Here is a 14,530-nt window from a genome sequence, read left to right on the forward strand (position 1 = left end):
CAAATAGATAATATATAGTTCACTAAACTAAGGGAGAAGATTCACAAAATACTGCTAAATCCTCCAAATGCATAAACTTAGATGTACTATTAAGACATCAGTTTTACAATGGTAGATGAAACTATGCGTGTTTTGAAAAAGAACGAAAAAAAAATTATCATAGCATTGCAGCACATCAGGATTTTATACTGTTTTTCCTTTTGTAATGTAGGCTTTTGATGTTAACTTCCATCGCTAAGGAGTTAATATTTTCTGTGATAAATCTCTCTTCTTCTGTAAAATTAATAAGTCACAGAAGAGTCTAGAACTTGACCATGGTGTGATGAATTCATGCATCTAAATGCACGAAAGGGGAACTGATGTTAAGGAAAGTCCTGTGGGTTAAGATGTAATTGTTTGTGGTTAGTAAATATATATCTCATAAATCTCAGAAACCTAAAACTTTACCTCCACACTGTTTCCAAATGTGTATACCATTTTTTCAAAGTAGATGCCAAATTCTATAGGCCACATAGTTTATGTGTGTATGTGTGTGTGTGTGTGTGACAAACCATCCAAAATTCATGACTTGAGATTTTGTTTAAAACATCATGCATTTGAATGTATTTTTCAAATCCATTGACCTTTGAAATAGGGCATCAGAATTGTGTTACTTCATTTTCTGGGTGAGAAAAAAATAATTGAGTACCAACTGATCTGTAATCTTCTTGGGAAATTATATGCTATCCAATGAGCCTAAACCTTGGAGCCAGATTGTCTTATACATTCCTAGCTCTATCTCTTACCCGATTTGTGACCTTGAGCAAGTAATTTAATTTCTCTTCTCCTCACTTGTTTTATCTGTGAAATGGTGATAATATCGTTCCTATCAAAAAGTCGTTTTGATAATTAAGTTAGTAGTAAGAGTTTACACATAGTAAACATTCAATAACTATTGGCTGTTTTTTCTATAAATTCTTCTTGTTTTAAAATTATGCACTTATGTAATTATGTTTAAAATGCCCTCAAATGTAAGCTTTTGTTTGCAGTTTTCATTATTTTAAAATGTAGCATAATAGGGCTGGGCGTTGTGGCTCACACATGTAATCCCAGCACTTTGGGAGGCCGAGGCAGGCAGATCTCCTGAGATCAGGAGTTCGAGACCAGCCTGGCCAACATGGTGAAACCTGGTCTCAATTAAAAACGCAAAAATTAGCCAGGCATTGTGGTACATGCCTGTAGTCCTAGCTACTCGGGTGGCTGAGGCGGGAGGATTGCTTGAACCTGGGAGACAGAGGTTGCAGTGACCCGAGATCAGGCCACTGCATAGCATCCTGTGTGACAGAGTGAGACTCTGTCTCAAAATAAATAAATAAGTAAAATAAAATAAAATAAAATAAAATAATGTAGCATAATGGAACAGACCATGGTTGTTTGGTTTTTGGGTTTTATTGGGGTTTTTTGTAATTAGAATATTAACCAAAAATAACAAATAGATGTATTCATTAAACTTTATAATCAGAAAATATTCATTTCAGCATAGCATTGGTACAATCCACATAGCTATTTTATTTTTTTCTTTAAATGTGCCTTTCTTAATACAAATAAAGTTGTACCTGTTACTCAAGAGCATCTGAGATAGAAAAACCTTGTATTTATTTAATAAATTTAAAATACTTATTGAGTGGCCTGTTTTAAGTGAATATTTCACAGCAATGAATGAAGCAGTCATTAAACATATACAGGTTACTTTCTAGTAAGTTAGCAGAATTTGTCATTACATAGCGGTTCCTGAAAACATATAACTTCTATTTAAAATTTATTTGTTCTTTAAAGTTGAATTTTTTTACAAAAAAGATCACCTTATGTGGAAGATGTACTCATATTTATATAGTACTTACAGTGAATATAAACATAAAATTAAAGATTCAATAAGTTTCAGCTCTAATCACTTTAATAGATATCAACCACTGTTTGTTGTCTACCAAGAAGCTGATTTAATTGGTGAGAAGGTTACACCTAGTAATGTTATATTGTTGGTAGTTCCTTCCTTAATGATCTCACTAACAAATTTCTTTTTATGACCCTTCTACAGATGGCTTTTAAGGAAAAAAAAAATAGTTGGGGCTAGTTAGTTTAAATAGACTGTAAAGTATGTTGACAGTGGTCCAATAGAGCGAAGAATAATGTGGTCATTTGTTTCATTCTCTAAAACTGACTTTTCCTCTAATTTGACACATTTCGCTAAAATAAACAAGACATGCATTTAGTGAATTGCCTCACAGATGTTGGCTGAGTATTATAAAGAATGAGAGGGAAAGTATATTTCATGCTGTGTTTCTATTTGTTTTAATTTAATTTTTCTATTCAATTTCTCACCTTTGGATTTTGTATCACATTATATACATTTGGATAGCTATCTGCTTATTATTTCCTTTGTCAACTTTGACCTACCCAGTTTATAACTGTTTTTTTAACGAGTATTTATTATTTCTGTCACTATCTCTCAAAGGAGGACATAAATTCATAAGGAAAACAGATAGGGAATATGATGCCATCATTCTCAGAGGCATGCAATTCTTGTATTAAATATGCCAATACTGCAGAATTAATCCTTTATAAAGAGTGGAAAACAAGTAGAAACCATTCAGTATCCAATTAACTATATTTGGTTAGGCCAGTGGAATCATGCTGCTGAATTGTCATGAACACACTGTGATGGTCACTGAAGAATAAAAGAAGAAATAGGAGGAACCACATGAGAAAACTGCTACTTCTACATGATTAATAAAACATGATTTTTCTTTCAAGTAAGACAAATACTAGCAAATAGTTTTATGTGTACCACTTTCTTCTTGGCATATTTAATTCTTCTACCCCCGCGTTTCTTCCACCTCTGTCATACTTTTTTTTTTTTTTTTTTTTTTAAAGACAGAGTCTTACCCGGTCACCCAGGCTAGAGTGCAGTGGTCATGCTTGGCTCACTGCAACCTCCGCCTCCTGGATTCAAGTGATTTTCCTGCCTCAGCCTCCTGAGTAGCTGGAACTACAGGCGCCCACCACCACACCTGGCTAATTTTTGTATTTTTAGTAGAGACGGGTTTTTATTATGGTGGCCAGGCTGGTCTTGAACTCCTGACCTCAAGTGATCTGCCCACCTCAGCCCCGCGAAGTGCTAAGATTATAGTCCTGAGCCACCGCTCACGCCCCCTGTCAGACATTATTGACTAACTCAAATGCTGGCTCCTTGCTTTCCAAGTGACAAACATTGTGCTTGTAAGTCTGGAATGTGATACTGCCTTAAATAGTGTTCAAGAAAAGCAATGTAATCTGAAAAGAGATCCTAAATAGATGACTCTGAGAAGAAATTTTTTAGCAAAACTCAGAATGATATATTTTTTTTTTTTTTTTATTTTGAGACTGAGTCTCACACTGTCACCCAGGCTGGAGTGCAGTGGCACGATCTCAGCTCACTGCAACCTCTGCCTTCCAGATTCAAGCAATTCTTCTGCCTCAGCATCTTGAGTAACTGGGACTACAGGCGCACACTACCACACCCGGCTAGTTTATATATTTTTAGTAGAGATGAGGTTTCACCATATTGACCAGGCTGGTGTCGAACTCCCGACCTCGTGATCCACACACCTCAGCCTCCCAAAATGCCAGGATTACAGGCATGAGCCACCATGCCCGGCTAGAGTGATACTTTTTTAAGATAAGTTATTCCTAGCTACTGATTTTAACTTTCAAATGCTTTGTTTGTTGTAATCACAATCATATTTGTATTAAGAGCAGCCCATCAAATAATTTTCTATTTCTGCTGAATATTACTTAGCAGATGAAGCACTGATGGCATGTAGAGAGAATAGGGGTAGCTGGGAATAGTATTTTCTGTTTAATCAATGGAGATATTCAATAATAGTAGCTTGCACATGAAAGATAGTGGTTTAGCAATTGTGCTCTGGTGAGAAGCCTGGCATTGTATCTTGAATGTGGCATTTACTATTTATTTAACTTATCTATACCATTGTTTCTGCCTTCGTAATATTGAAATCATGACACTATCTAATTGTTAGTGGTAATGCATTAAGTGGATAATAAGGAAGTACCAGGCACTTAATAAATATGAGTCGTTCTCATAATTATCATAATCCTTTTGTTCTGTTTTCCCAGGGAGCATAGCACAGAGGTTTAGTGCAGGCTTCGGAGTTCAAACACCAGCTCTACCAATTACTAGTTATATGAGTCTTCTACTGTCTCCTCATCTGCGTAATGGTGACAATAATCTCAGCAGGGTTGATGTGAGGATTAAATAAGATAATAGAGGAAGTACCCAGCAAATATACTGGTATAGTGTAAATGCTAAATAAGTAGGACTAAGAATAACTTAAATCTGAATATCAATAAGGAGGAATTCCACCGATTACAAATCTTTCTTATCAACAGTATTAGGGTTCTCTAGAGGGACAGGAGTAATAGGATAGATGCATATACTAAGGGGAGTTTATTAAGGAGTATTGACTCACACGATCACAAATTGAAGTCCCACAATAGGCTGTCTGCAAGCTGAGGAGTGAGGAAACCAGTCCGAGTCCCAAAAACCTCAAAAGTGGGGAAGCTGACAGTGTAACTTTCAGTCTGTGGCCGAAGGCCCTGAGAGCCCTTGCAAAGGGTCCAAAAGCTGAAGAACTTGTAGTCTGATGTGTGATGGCAGGAAGCATCCAGCACAGAAAAAAGATGAAGCCCAGAAGGCTTAACAAGTTTGCTCTTTCCAACTTCTGCCTGCTTTATTTTAGCCCCTGTGCTGGCAGCTGATTAGATGGTGCCCACCCAGATTGAGGGTGGGTCTGCCTCTCCCAGTTCAGTGACTCAAATGTTAATCTCCTTTGGTAACACCTTCACAGACACACCCAGGAATAATACTTTGTATCCTTCCATCTAATCAAGTTGAAATTCAATACTAACCATCACAGTATATTTGAGGGTTTTACATGGACAGAGTCACTCTCACAAGCGACAATCATTGTGTAAGCTATCCTTTCCTCCCATCACTCCCTTTTCAAGGTATGTGAGTGCTCAGTGACAAACAAAGCAGATTAGGTAAGACAAAAATAAAAGGAAAATCAGAAGCTTCGTGTAGGTTTTACAAAATGTTTGGCCTTTCAAATATGAACAGAAATTTCATAGAAAGCCTGAAAAACAAATACTGTTTGTATAAAAATTTCTTTCTAGGGATGATAGATTCATTGAATTTTCTGAAATTATATAAAAATATATAAGAAACACATATTGGAAGATTATAGTGATGAATCTAAAGATTTGGATATCATTTTATTTGAGCCAATATTTTATAAATAAGAAATGAAGCCAGATAACTGAGATATTAGCCTCAAATCACAGTTTACTTTTTAATCCTTAGGAGTGTTTAAAATACAGTAGTAAGTAATGTGATAATTTTTGATTCACTTAACAATGTTATGGAGTGTGAAGGCAGAAATTGCTATCCTAATTCTATTGACAAGATAAACATTTAGCTGTAAGAAGTCAAGTCAGTTTATTTCTGATACAATTATAACTATTGTCTGTACCAGAGCTCTTGAAATCTTGTGAATTAATCTTGGAATGGTAACTTTCTATCATCATTTCATGCAAGAGAATAGAACAACAAAACCCACCAAGACATTCCATAAGAAAAAAACAAAACACCAACAAAACCCAACATCTTGAGGAATAGCCTAGGAATGCTTAAGAAACTATGGAATACTCTGGTACTTTGTAGAATTCTTTCAAACGCCTCTGTCGACTTGAGGCTGGATTTACTAGCCAAAGAACAGAAAATATTTTGTATTTAATAATAACATGGTGAATAATAATATGTTCATTGGTACAAATATGATTTCTAGAATGGAAACAAAAAATAAAACTAATTGTAGAATTATTTAGAAATTGACATGTACAAAATATGTCAAATATATCCTATACATGTCAACTGAATCCCTTAGAAGGTAGGTTTAAGATCTTTACTCATCAGTTTTTTTTGGTATTTGATAAAATTGGAATGCCAATTAATCTAACATAAACTGTTATTTGGAGCTAATATCTCAATTATCTGGTTTCATTTTTCTTATTTATAAAATATCAACTAAACTAAATGGCATCTAACATACTTTCAGCCTCCAAACTCTGGGACTATTAATTTAAAAGTATTTATGACATTTCTGAAATTAGATCTAGATTCATTTTTAATATCATATTTGTTACATATCCAGAGCTGGATGTATAGAACCTAGTAATAAGAATCAGTCAAAAATACATGTCTTAGGAACAAATAGATGACATTTTCCATAGAAAGTTAATTTTAGTCAAACTGTTGTGCCTTGTGTTTCTAACTTCAGCTTCTTTTGACAATTCCCCTTTTCTCTGTCATTCACTTCTATTCTTGTCTGTTTTTAATGTCTTTACACAGGTTTCTTTGACAGCATTTAAGAACAGTTTATCTTTAGTAAATAAATATACTGAAAATCACCAATTATTAGACTACAATTTCCCTGATGCAGAGATTAGTTTGTGCTTTATAGCATGGTCGTAGTAGTCATATGGCTTCGATGACCAGAGAAACATCAGGGCCCTTTGTCTCACACCGATAAGATTAATGACACGGACACACGTGGAGTGGTTTTAAGGAGAGGAAAGTTTAGTAGGCAAGAAGGAAGAAATAAAGCTCCCCCATACAGAGGGAGTGGGGGCTCTGAACAGATAAAAACCCCTGCCCCTTCCACAGAAAGCAGTCAGTTATACTGGGAGGCTGTTGGAGGCAGTGTCTGATTTGCATAGGGCCCAGGGGATTGGTTTTACCAGGTATGCTATTCACGTAAGCAGTGAAAAAAACTGGCCCTCCCACCTTAGCCACTTAATGTACAGATGCAGGTCGCCATGATGTCTTGCACAGGTGGTGGTGTCCAGGGGCAGCCAAGACACCTGGCATATGTGGTGACTAGAAGAGGGTGGGAACCGCCATGTTGGGTGGATCAGGTTTCTATTCCCCAGCATTTGCATATCAATGCTTGCCCGTCAGGCTTTTCAAACCGCTTTCTGTTAGAAATGTTTTGGGAACTGTTTTTATTAAAAGAAAAAGCCTTACCGAGGACTCCTTACCCTTTCTACGTACCTAAAATAATTTTTTAATAACTCCTGTAATAATAGTACCACCAAAGTCATGAGTTTCGATGAGGATGAAATAAAATAATTCACAGATTGACTCTTCACAGAGTACATATTCGGTAACTATTAAGTGCTATGATTGTTACTATTTGTCTCTATTCACAGCTCTTAACAGCACATAACAGGAGCTCCACAGATGCATTCAGTGGATGTAATATATAAACATGCATATTTAGTCTTATACAGTCTGAGGTAACTCTGCCTTTGTTTTTTGTTTAGCAGCTCTAAATGCCATGTGGTTATCACACAGTAGTAACAAATCACTATAACAACGGTACATCATTGAAGAAGCAAATGGATCAACTTTAAGTATTACCAATAATAACTTTGAAAAATTATTATTTTTACTAAAGCTATTATAAATAGATTCTCAAAAGAGTCTACTAAGAGAGCTGCATTTTCTTCTAAAAAGCTAAATTAATAGTCTGAAAGGTTTTGCAGATACATCAATGGCATGGAATGTTAATGCAAAATAAAAGGCCATCTCAGTTTCTGTAGCATCTATAGATACTGCATTTAAGTGTTTAAATTAGAATGTGGCTAGCAAAAGCATTTTATGAATTATTGACATTTTCAATCTGCACACTCCAGGATGAAATTCATTAGGAGGTGTTAATTTTGGAAACAAATTATATAAAGCCATTGTAATACAAGGTGCTTGAGTAGCACTTTTGTTCAGTGATGCGTGGGTATTATTTGAAAAACATAATTTAGAAGCTGAGCTGCAGAGATTACTCCTGTCTCTCATTAAATAAAGGATTAGTACTTTATTTACTGAAAGAGACAGATGTCTGTCAGAATTTTTGATATGCAATATACCAAAAAATTTAATGAACTTCACTTTTTTTTTCTTTTTTAATTTCTATTTACTGAAGTGCTTCTGTATTTCTTTGTGGAAGTGAAATGGAAAAAGAGAATTATCTGTTTCAGAATAATAACAATTAGGGAGACATGAGAGTTATTCAGCACAGGTTTGTTTCCAGTGATAAGAGAAATCTTGGTTTCCCTTGGTCAAGAAATCTGGAAACCTTTTTTTTTTTTTTTTTTCCCCTGTTATTTTATCTTCTCTGGAGAGTTGCTTTGTAACACTAGTACACTAGTCTCAAGGGGTGATAGCACTGAAAAGTGTGTCAGTCAGTCCCTTTCTTTGAAAATACCATAGTGCCATTTAGTCATTGCACAAAGCATGGAAAATATTAATTAAGCTCTGTTTATGTGTTGAGCACTGTAGATGAATAAGATAAATTTTTATCTTATTGAACATCAATAATGAATAATATCTAAACTTGGATTCCTATTTCAACTCTACCTAAACAAAGCTTAGCTACCTAAACTTATTAGCCATAGAGCCATGGTATTTGTGCCTCAGTTTCCCCATTTGAAAAGTTGGGATAATGAGAATGCCTGCATTTAAATATCTACTTAAGGCCAGGTGCAGGAGCTCACGCCTGTAATCCCAGCACTTTGGGAGGCCAAGGCGGGCGGATCACAAAGTCAGGACATCGAGACCATCCTGGCTAACAAGGTGAAGCCCCATCTCTACTAAAAATACAAAGAAAATTAGCCAGGCGTGGTAGCAGGCGCCTGTAGTCCCAGCTACTGGGGAGACTGAGGCAGGAGAATGGCATGAACCCGGGAGGCGGAGCTTGTAGTGAGCCGAGATCACACCATTGCACTTCATCCTGGGCAACAGAGCGAGACTCCGTGCCAAAAAAAAAAAAAAAAAGAAAGGTCTACTTAAACATTCATTGGTTTTGTATGCAAAATTTCAGTACTTAATGAAAGAATATTATACCAGATATAGTGCCTACCCTCAGGGAGATTCTATTTATATTTTTGTCTTTTCTAAAGTATGCTTTTTCAAGGATTTGATGACAGGGAGGAAATGGAGAACAAGAGTACAATAATTAAACTGTGTTTCATTGAGTTTGTACCTTGTGAGAGTCAGCGTATGGTATTAGACAAATGGCAGGGCTGTGCCACCTACCAGGGTTGACCTTGGTCAAATCCTTTAGTGTTTTGGCTCTCTTTACTCTTCTCTGATGGGAATAATAAATACTGCATCACATTACTGTGCTGTTAATTCTTCAATAACTAAATAAGGTGATTCATGTGAAAACATTTTATTAAATTATAAAATGCTGTTCATATATAAAGTATAGGCTGAGTATCCCTTATCCGAAATGCTTGGGATCAGTAATGTTTCAGATTTCTGATGTTTGGGATTTTAAAATATATTCAATATATTCGTGTTTCAACTCTACCTAAACAAAGCTTAGCTACCTAAACTTATTAGCCATAGAGCCATGATATTTGTTCCTCAGTTTCCTCATTTGAAAAGTTGGGATAATGAGAATGCCTGCACTTAAATGTCTACTTAAGGTTGGGTGCAGTGGCCTTTGGAGAACCGAAATGCTCCAAAATCTGAAAACATGATGCTCAAAGGAAATACTCACAGGAACATTTTTTTTTTTTTTTTTTTTTTTTTTTTTTGGAGATGGAGTCTCACTCTGTCACCTGGGTTGGAGTGCAGTGGTGCGATGTTGGTTCTCTGCAACCTCTGCCTTTTGGGTTCAAGTGAGTTCAAGTGATTCTCCTGCCTCAGCCCCCCGAGTTGCTGGGATTACAGACATGGGTCACCACGCCCAGCTAATTATTGTATTTTTAGTAGAGATGGGGTTTCACCATGTTGGCTAGGCTGGTCTCGAACTCCCAAACTCCTGTGATCCACCCACCTTGGCCTCCCAAAGTGCTGGGATTATAGGCGTGAGCCACCATGCCCAGCCTGGAACATTTTTTATTTCAGATTTTTAGATCTGAGATACTCAACCTGTATTATTGTGAGCTTTTGATTATGCAACTTATAGGTAACTGGTTGTGATTTTTTTATTACTTTCTTAGTTTGCCTTTCTGCCATATCCGAACTGCCCCGCTGGGATGTGATAAGGGTACCCAAGTGTATTTTAATAGTCTAAACCAAATGTAATAAGGACAATTGTTCTGTTAACAATACTATTACATTGCAATGAAAAAAAATGTTTATAATATTTAATATTTCATTACCATGTTATGTCCCCTATAAGTGTCTTTTTCCTTATAGATTACAGAAATATAGGGACATTATTGGATTGTAACATTCTACATTGTAAATAGAAAATGTGTTCTATGATTTTTGTAGTTTAAAAGAAAAGATAATTTAAACATTAGAATTGAATACAAGTTCATAATTCTTAGTTATGGCATTAACATTTTTTGGCATGCAACAAATTTATTTCTCTCTATTTTGTGATGTAATTTTAAAAAGCTTGGCAATACATACATATGCTCTCTGATCCATGCCTTTTCTAATTAAACAATGCAATGCAAAGGTATTGCATATGATTCAGAAATGGCTGAACAGATATCTTATTTTTCAAAATAGTAGCATAACTATATATTGTATCTATTTTATGAACTCTTGGAAAATATAGAGGAAAATTTACTAGTCATTTTTACCTGTTTCTTTCTTTGATACAGAATAAAATTTTCCTTAATTGAATTTGTCATTTACTCTAACCACAGGATATAGCTTATGACATTAAGTTTGACAAAGGATAACGATGAAATCACTTTAAGGAAATATATAAACAGATTTATAGAGGCTGAATGCACAGTAAAAATAGTTTGGAAATTAAAAGTGTAGAGAGAAAAGGAGACAAACTAGTTTCAAAAACTTTTGGAAATGAACAATGACAGCTATGCCAGAGTTCAGGATATTGGACTAGACTAAAAAACAAGAGATCCTGAAAAAGGCCCTCACACAGTTGTCATCATGCAATTCATTTATTTATTATCTTATTACAGAGAGGAGGGAAGAGAGTATTTTAGGCCTGTGTTTTTAGATCATTGCAGGCTGTTTCATAGCAACAAATGTTTTTTGCCAGTATAACCCACAATACCACCCATATCCTTTTTCTTCTTTTGCTCTCCAGTTTTACATTTAATGGGTTAGAGATATAAATTGCTTATAAATTTTACTTTCCTCCCCACCTATTAAAATATACAGACATTATGCAGATAATGCATTGCAATATGATTTTATATAGTGAATGCAGATTCTATTTCACCACTTTTTCTTTCTACAACATGCTTTAAATATCAAGAAGCAAAATTATTCAATGTTATTTGGATTATGTGTTTAATTCAAGAGCTATTCACTGAGTATTTATTATGTGGTTATGCAGGATGTAGTAGTGTGCTTGTTTCTTGTATTCATGTAATTTGATTATTTATTCAGTGTAGGGAAGCTTCTAGAATCAGAATTAAATGATAGGTAATGACTGGCCAATCCTTAGTGTTACTAAGCTTTTCAATGACAAATTATGTTGTCTTGCCAGTTTTTGTTATGGGAATATGATTTGTATGCACTTGTTTCAACTTAAATTATAGGACTATTTTACTTCAGTCTTGAAAATATCAAATAAATGATAAATGAGCTACAGCCAGTCATGACATGGGCAAGATCATAATAATTTTCTCCAAAGCACAACAGCCTAATAAATCTTCATTTTGAGTAACCAGCAATCAACAGAGGCAAGCTTTACTTATTGTACAGCTTATGCCAGTGTCTCTGATATTAAACAGGACCGGAGAATCAAAACCAAAATTTTACTAAATGGCAGTTGAGTTAATAGAGGTTAAAACTCTTCAAAAAATAAAAATTTCCATTAAAGTGTAAGATAATATTTGAAGAATATAACAGATACCATTGCCAATACTTTTTTGTCACACAGCCTTCCTTCCTCATTAAATATTTGTTGAAGAGATAAATAAAACTCACAAAGAAGTTAGGATAGTTCCACTCAAAAATAAGATTGTGTATGAGTTTTATGTGAAAGAAGACTAAATTTCCATGAGCGTGCATTTCTGTGTTTTAGAATGTAAAACTCTCTCTGTGTGTGTATTTATCAGAAATATATCTCTATCTAAGGCTATTTCAAGGAACAAAATTAGTTCTGAAAACTTCTTTGTAGGCTAGTAGTTGAAAAATACCAACTCTAGTATGACTTTCTATCCCCAACCTCAGCCTTCATTATAATGGGCCTCAAATCTACACGTTGGAGACTATCAATTATGCAATTTGTTAAGGTGCTTAGTTATGCTTCTTCTAGTTGTCAGTCTGAACACAGGTTTATTATTATTCTGGTATAAGCATGAAGTGCATCTCAGATAAGGCTTGAGATGCCTGTATTAGCCTATTTGAGACATATGGTCCAGTAAACCCTGGAGTTACTCAATAAAGATTAATTGAGGATGATGATAAATTATGACAATATAATAGAGTTTTTAAAAGCATCCAAGAAATATCATTAAAAATAATATTTGTAGAGAGGGAGGGAGGGGGGCAAGGGTTGAAAAATTTACTATTAGGTACTATGCTCACTACCTGGGTAATGGGATCAATCGTACCCCAAACCTCAGCATCACATTATATATCCATGTAACAAACCTGTACATGTACCCCTGATTCTAAAATAAAAGTTGAAATTATTTAAAACATAATAATATTTATTAGTGAGATGAAGGATCTAAAATTTGATAACCTTATTTGCAACTTTCTAAGCAGAACTTTTGATATATGCCAGTTTTTCCTTGGTGAGATTGAGGAATATCACTGCTCAGTATCACTTTGCAACATGATATTGAGGCTTCAAAAAAGTCGTTGGAGAGAAACGAGTGTGGATTTGACAATAACTGGAAACATGCAAGCTTAGATCAAAGTATAAAGATATCACCCAAATGTAATTATCCCAACCAGTATTTCTCACTTGTCTTTGAAATCTTACTAGAGTTTTACATTTATTTATTGTGCATAATATCTGAGTTCATCTCTTCCACTGAAATTGCTTTAGTTTTATATCACTTGAAATCTGTGATTTTTTGAAGTTTGTGTTGTGAACTATTCTTCCCTGACATTCTCCTCTTTTTTCTTATTGGTCCCTCTTTTCATGTTAGAATATAGCACATTGTCTTTGGTGAAACAAAATGTTTATAAGATAAAGAGATGCTGCTTGCTGAGTTTATGAATATGTTAACAATTTTCCAAATTTTTTACTGACTTATATTGGTCAATACCTTAAAAATAATTATGGAATTTAATTTGAAATGTATAAACATAACATGTTTGAGGATCTCTATTTTTATAAGTGTATGTTGACTCTGTTAAGAGTTTCAGAAATGACCAGAGCCAGTGGCTCATTATTTTTCTAAACCTTCTGATAACATATTTTTCTGAAACACAATATTTTTTCCACAGTAATATCAAATATTACTGAGTGGCAGGGAGAAAAGTTTCTTCAATAAGGATTCCAAATCAATTTATTTAGGGTAAGAGCATTCCACATTAATGTGTAGTCGCATGATGTGCATTTCTCATAAGAGTGACAAGCTACAGGAAATCTTAGGCCTTAGGAAATGAGTTGCCGAGTAGTTCTTCTGAACAAATTCTTTGAAATGCATAGAAAACATAACTATTATGTGAAATAGTGGTATAGACTATAATATTTATAAGTGAGACTAGTCAAACTATTTGAAAGCTTTCTTTGTGTAACTATTGACCTGCCTTTCAAATGGAAATATTTGTGTTCTTACTATGAATATTGCATTTCCTATGTCTGTAATTTGGAATGGTGTGTTTATTTAATCATAGTTTGATTAATTTTTACCCTTTTTGTCAAAGTTTATAATATATTTTAAAGAATATAATATTATTTTTAAATAACTGTATTAGAGAGATGAGTTTATTAAAACATATAATGTTCAATAAAGCAAGTATGAGTGAAATAAATTATTACTTTCAGTTTGGAAGAGGTGAATAAAAAGTGCTTGGCCAATACCGTACCATTAATCTATTCTCTTTTCTCCTTTCTCTCTTTACTTCTCTCTCTCCAATAGAAGTGGAACAAAAAGGTAATTAAATACCTTTCATAAATTATATACTATTTATAGGCTAAGTTATTTAACAGTTTAACATTTAGTTAAAATAATTTTGTTATTAATTCTTATCTATTTTATGAAAATTTATCTACTACTTCTGCTGCTCAACTTCACTTTAATCTGTATTACTGACAAGTGTCAGCTTCTTTTATCTAAGAAGAGTTTAGTAGTATAAAAGTTTCCACAGTGTATTTTATTCCCCTTTATTTTTGAGTAGTTAGAAATCCAACTCATGGTGATGAATAGTAGTTACTTTAATTTGTTTTTGTTTCTATACTAGACAATTTTTCATAGCTCTGGCATGGTTTCCCTATTCCATTAATTTTTAACTATTGGGGGAAAAGGGAAATAGTTT

General features: G+C 34.3%; 1 protein-coding gene across 1 annotated transcript in view; it reads left to right on the forward strand.

The window, feature by feature from the left end:
• Positions 1-14,530, forward strand: part of LOC105535982 (latrophilin-3-like) — a gene marked incomplete at its 5' end in the record, with an annotated part of 131,393 nt that overhangs the window by 39,958 nt on the left and 76,905 nt on the right. The window contains one exon of the mRNA XM_011975233.1: positions 14,134-14,148. Coding sequence (XP_011830623.1) covers positions 14,134-14,148 — 15 coding nt within the window. The remainder of the gene's footprint in view (positions 1-14,133; positions 14,149-14,530) is intronic.

The sequence above is a fragment of the Mandrillus leucophaeus genome, unplaced genomic scaffold (assembly GCF_000951045.1).
Source record: "Mandrillus leucophaeus isolate KB7577 unplaced genomic scaffold, Mleu.le_1.0 Scaffold1526, whole genome shotgun sequence".
NCBI classification, from domain to species: Eukaryota; Metazoa; Chordata; class Mammalia; order Primates; family Cercopithecidae; genus Mandrillus; species Mandrillus leucophaeus.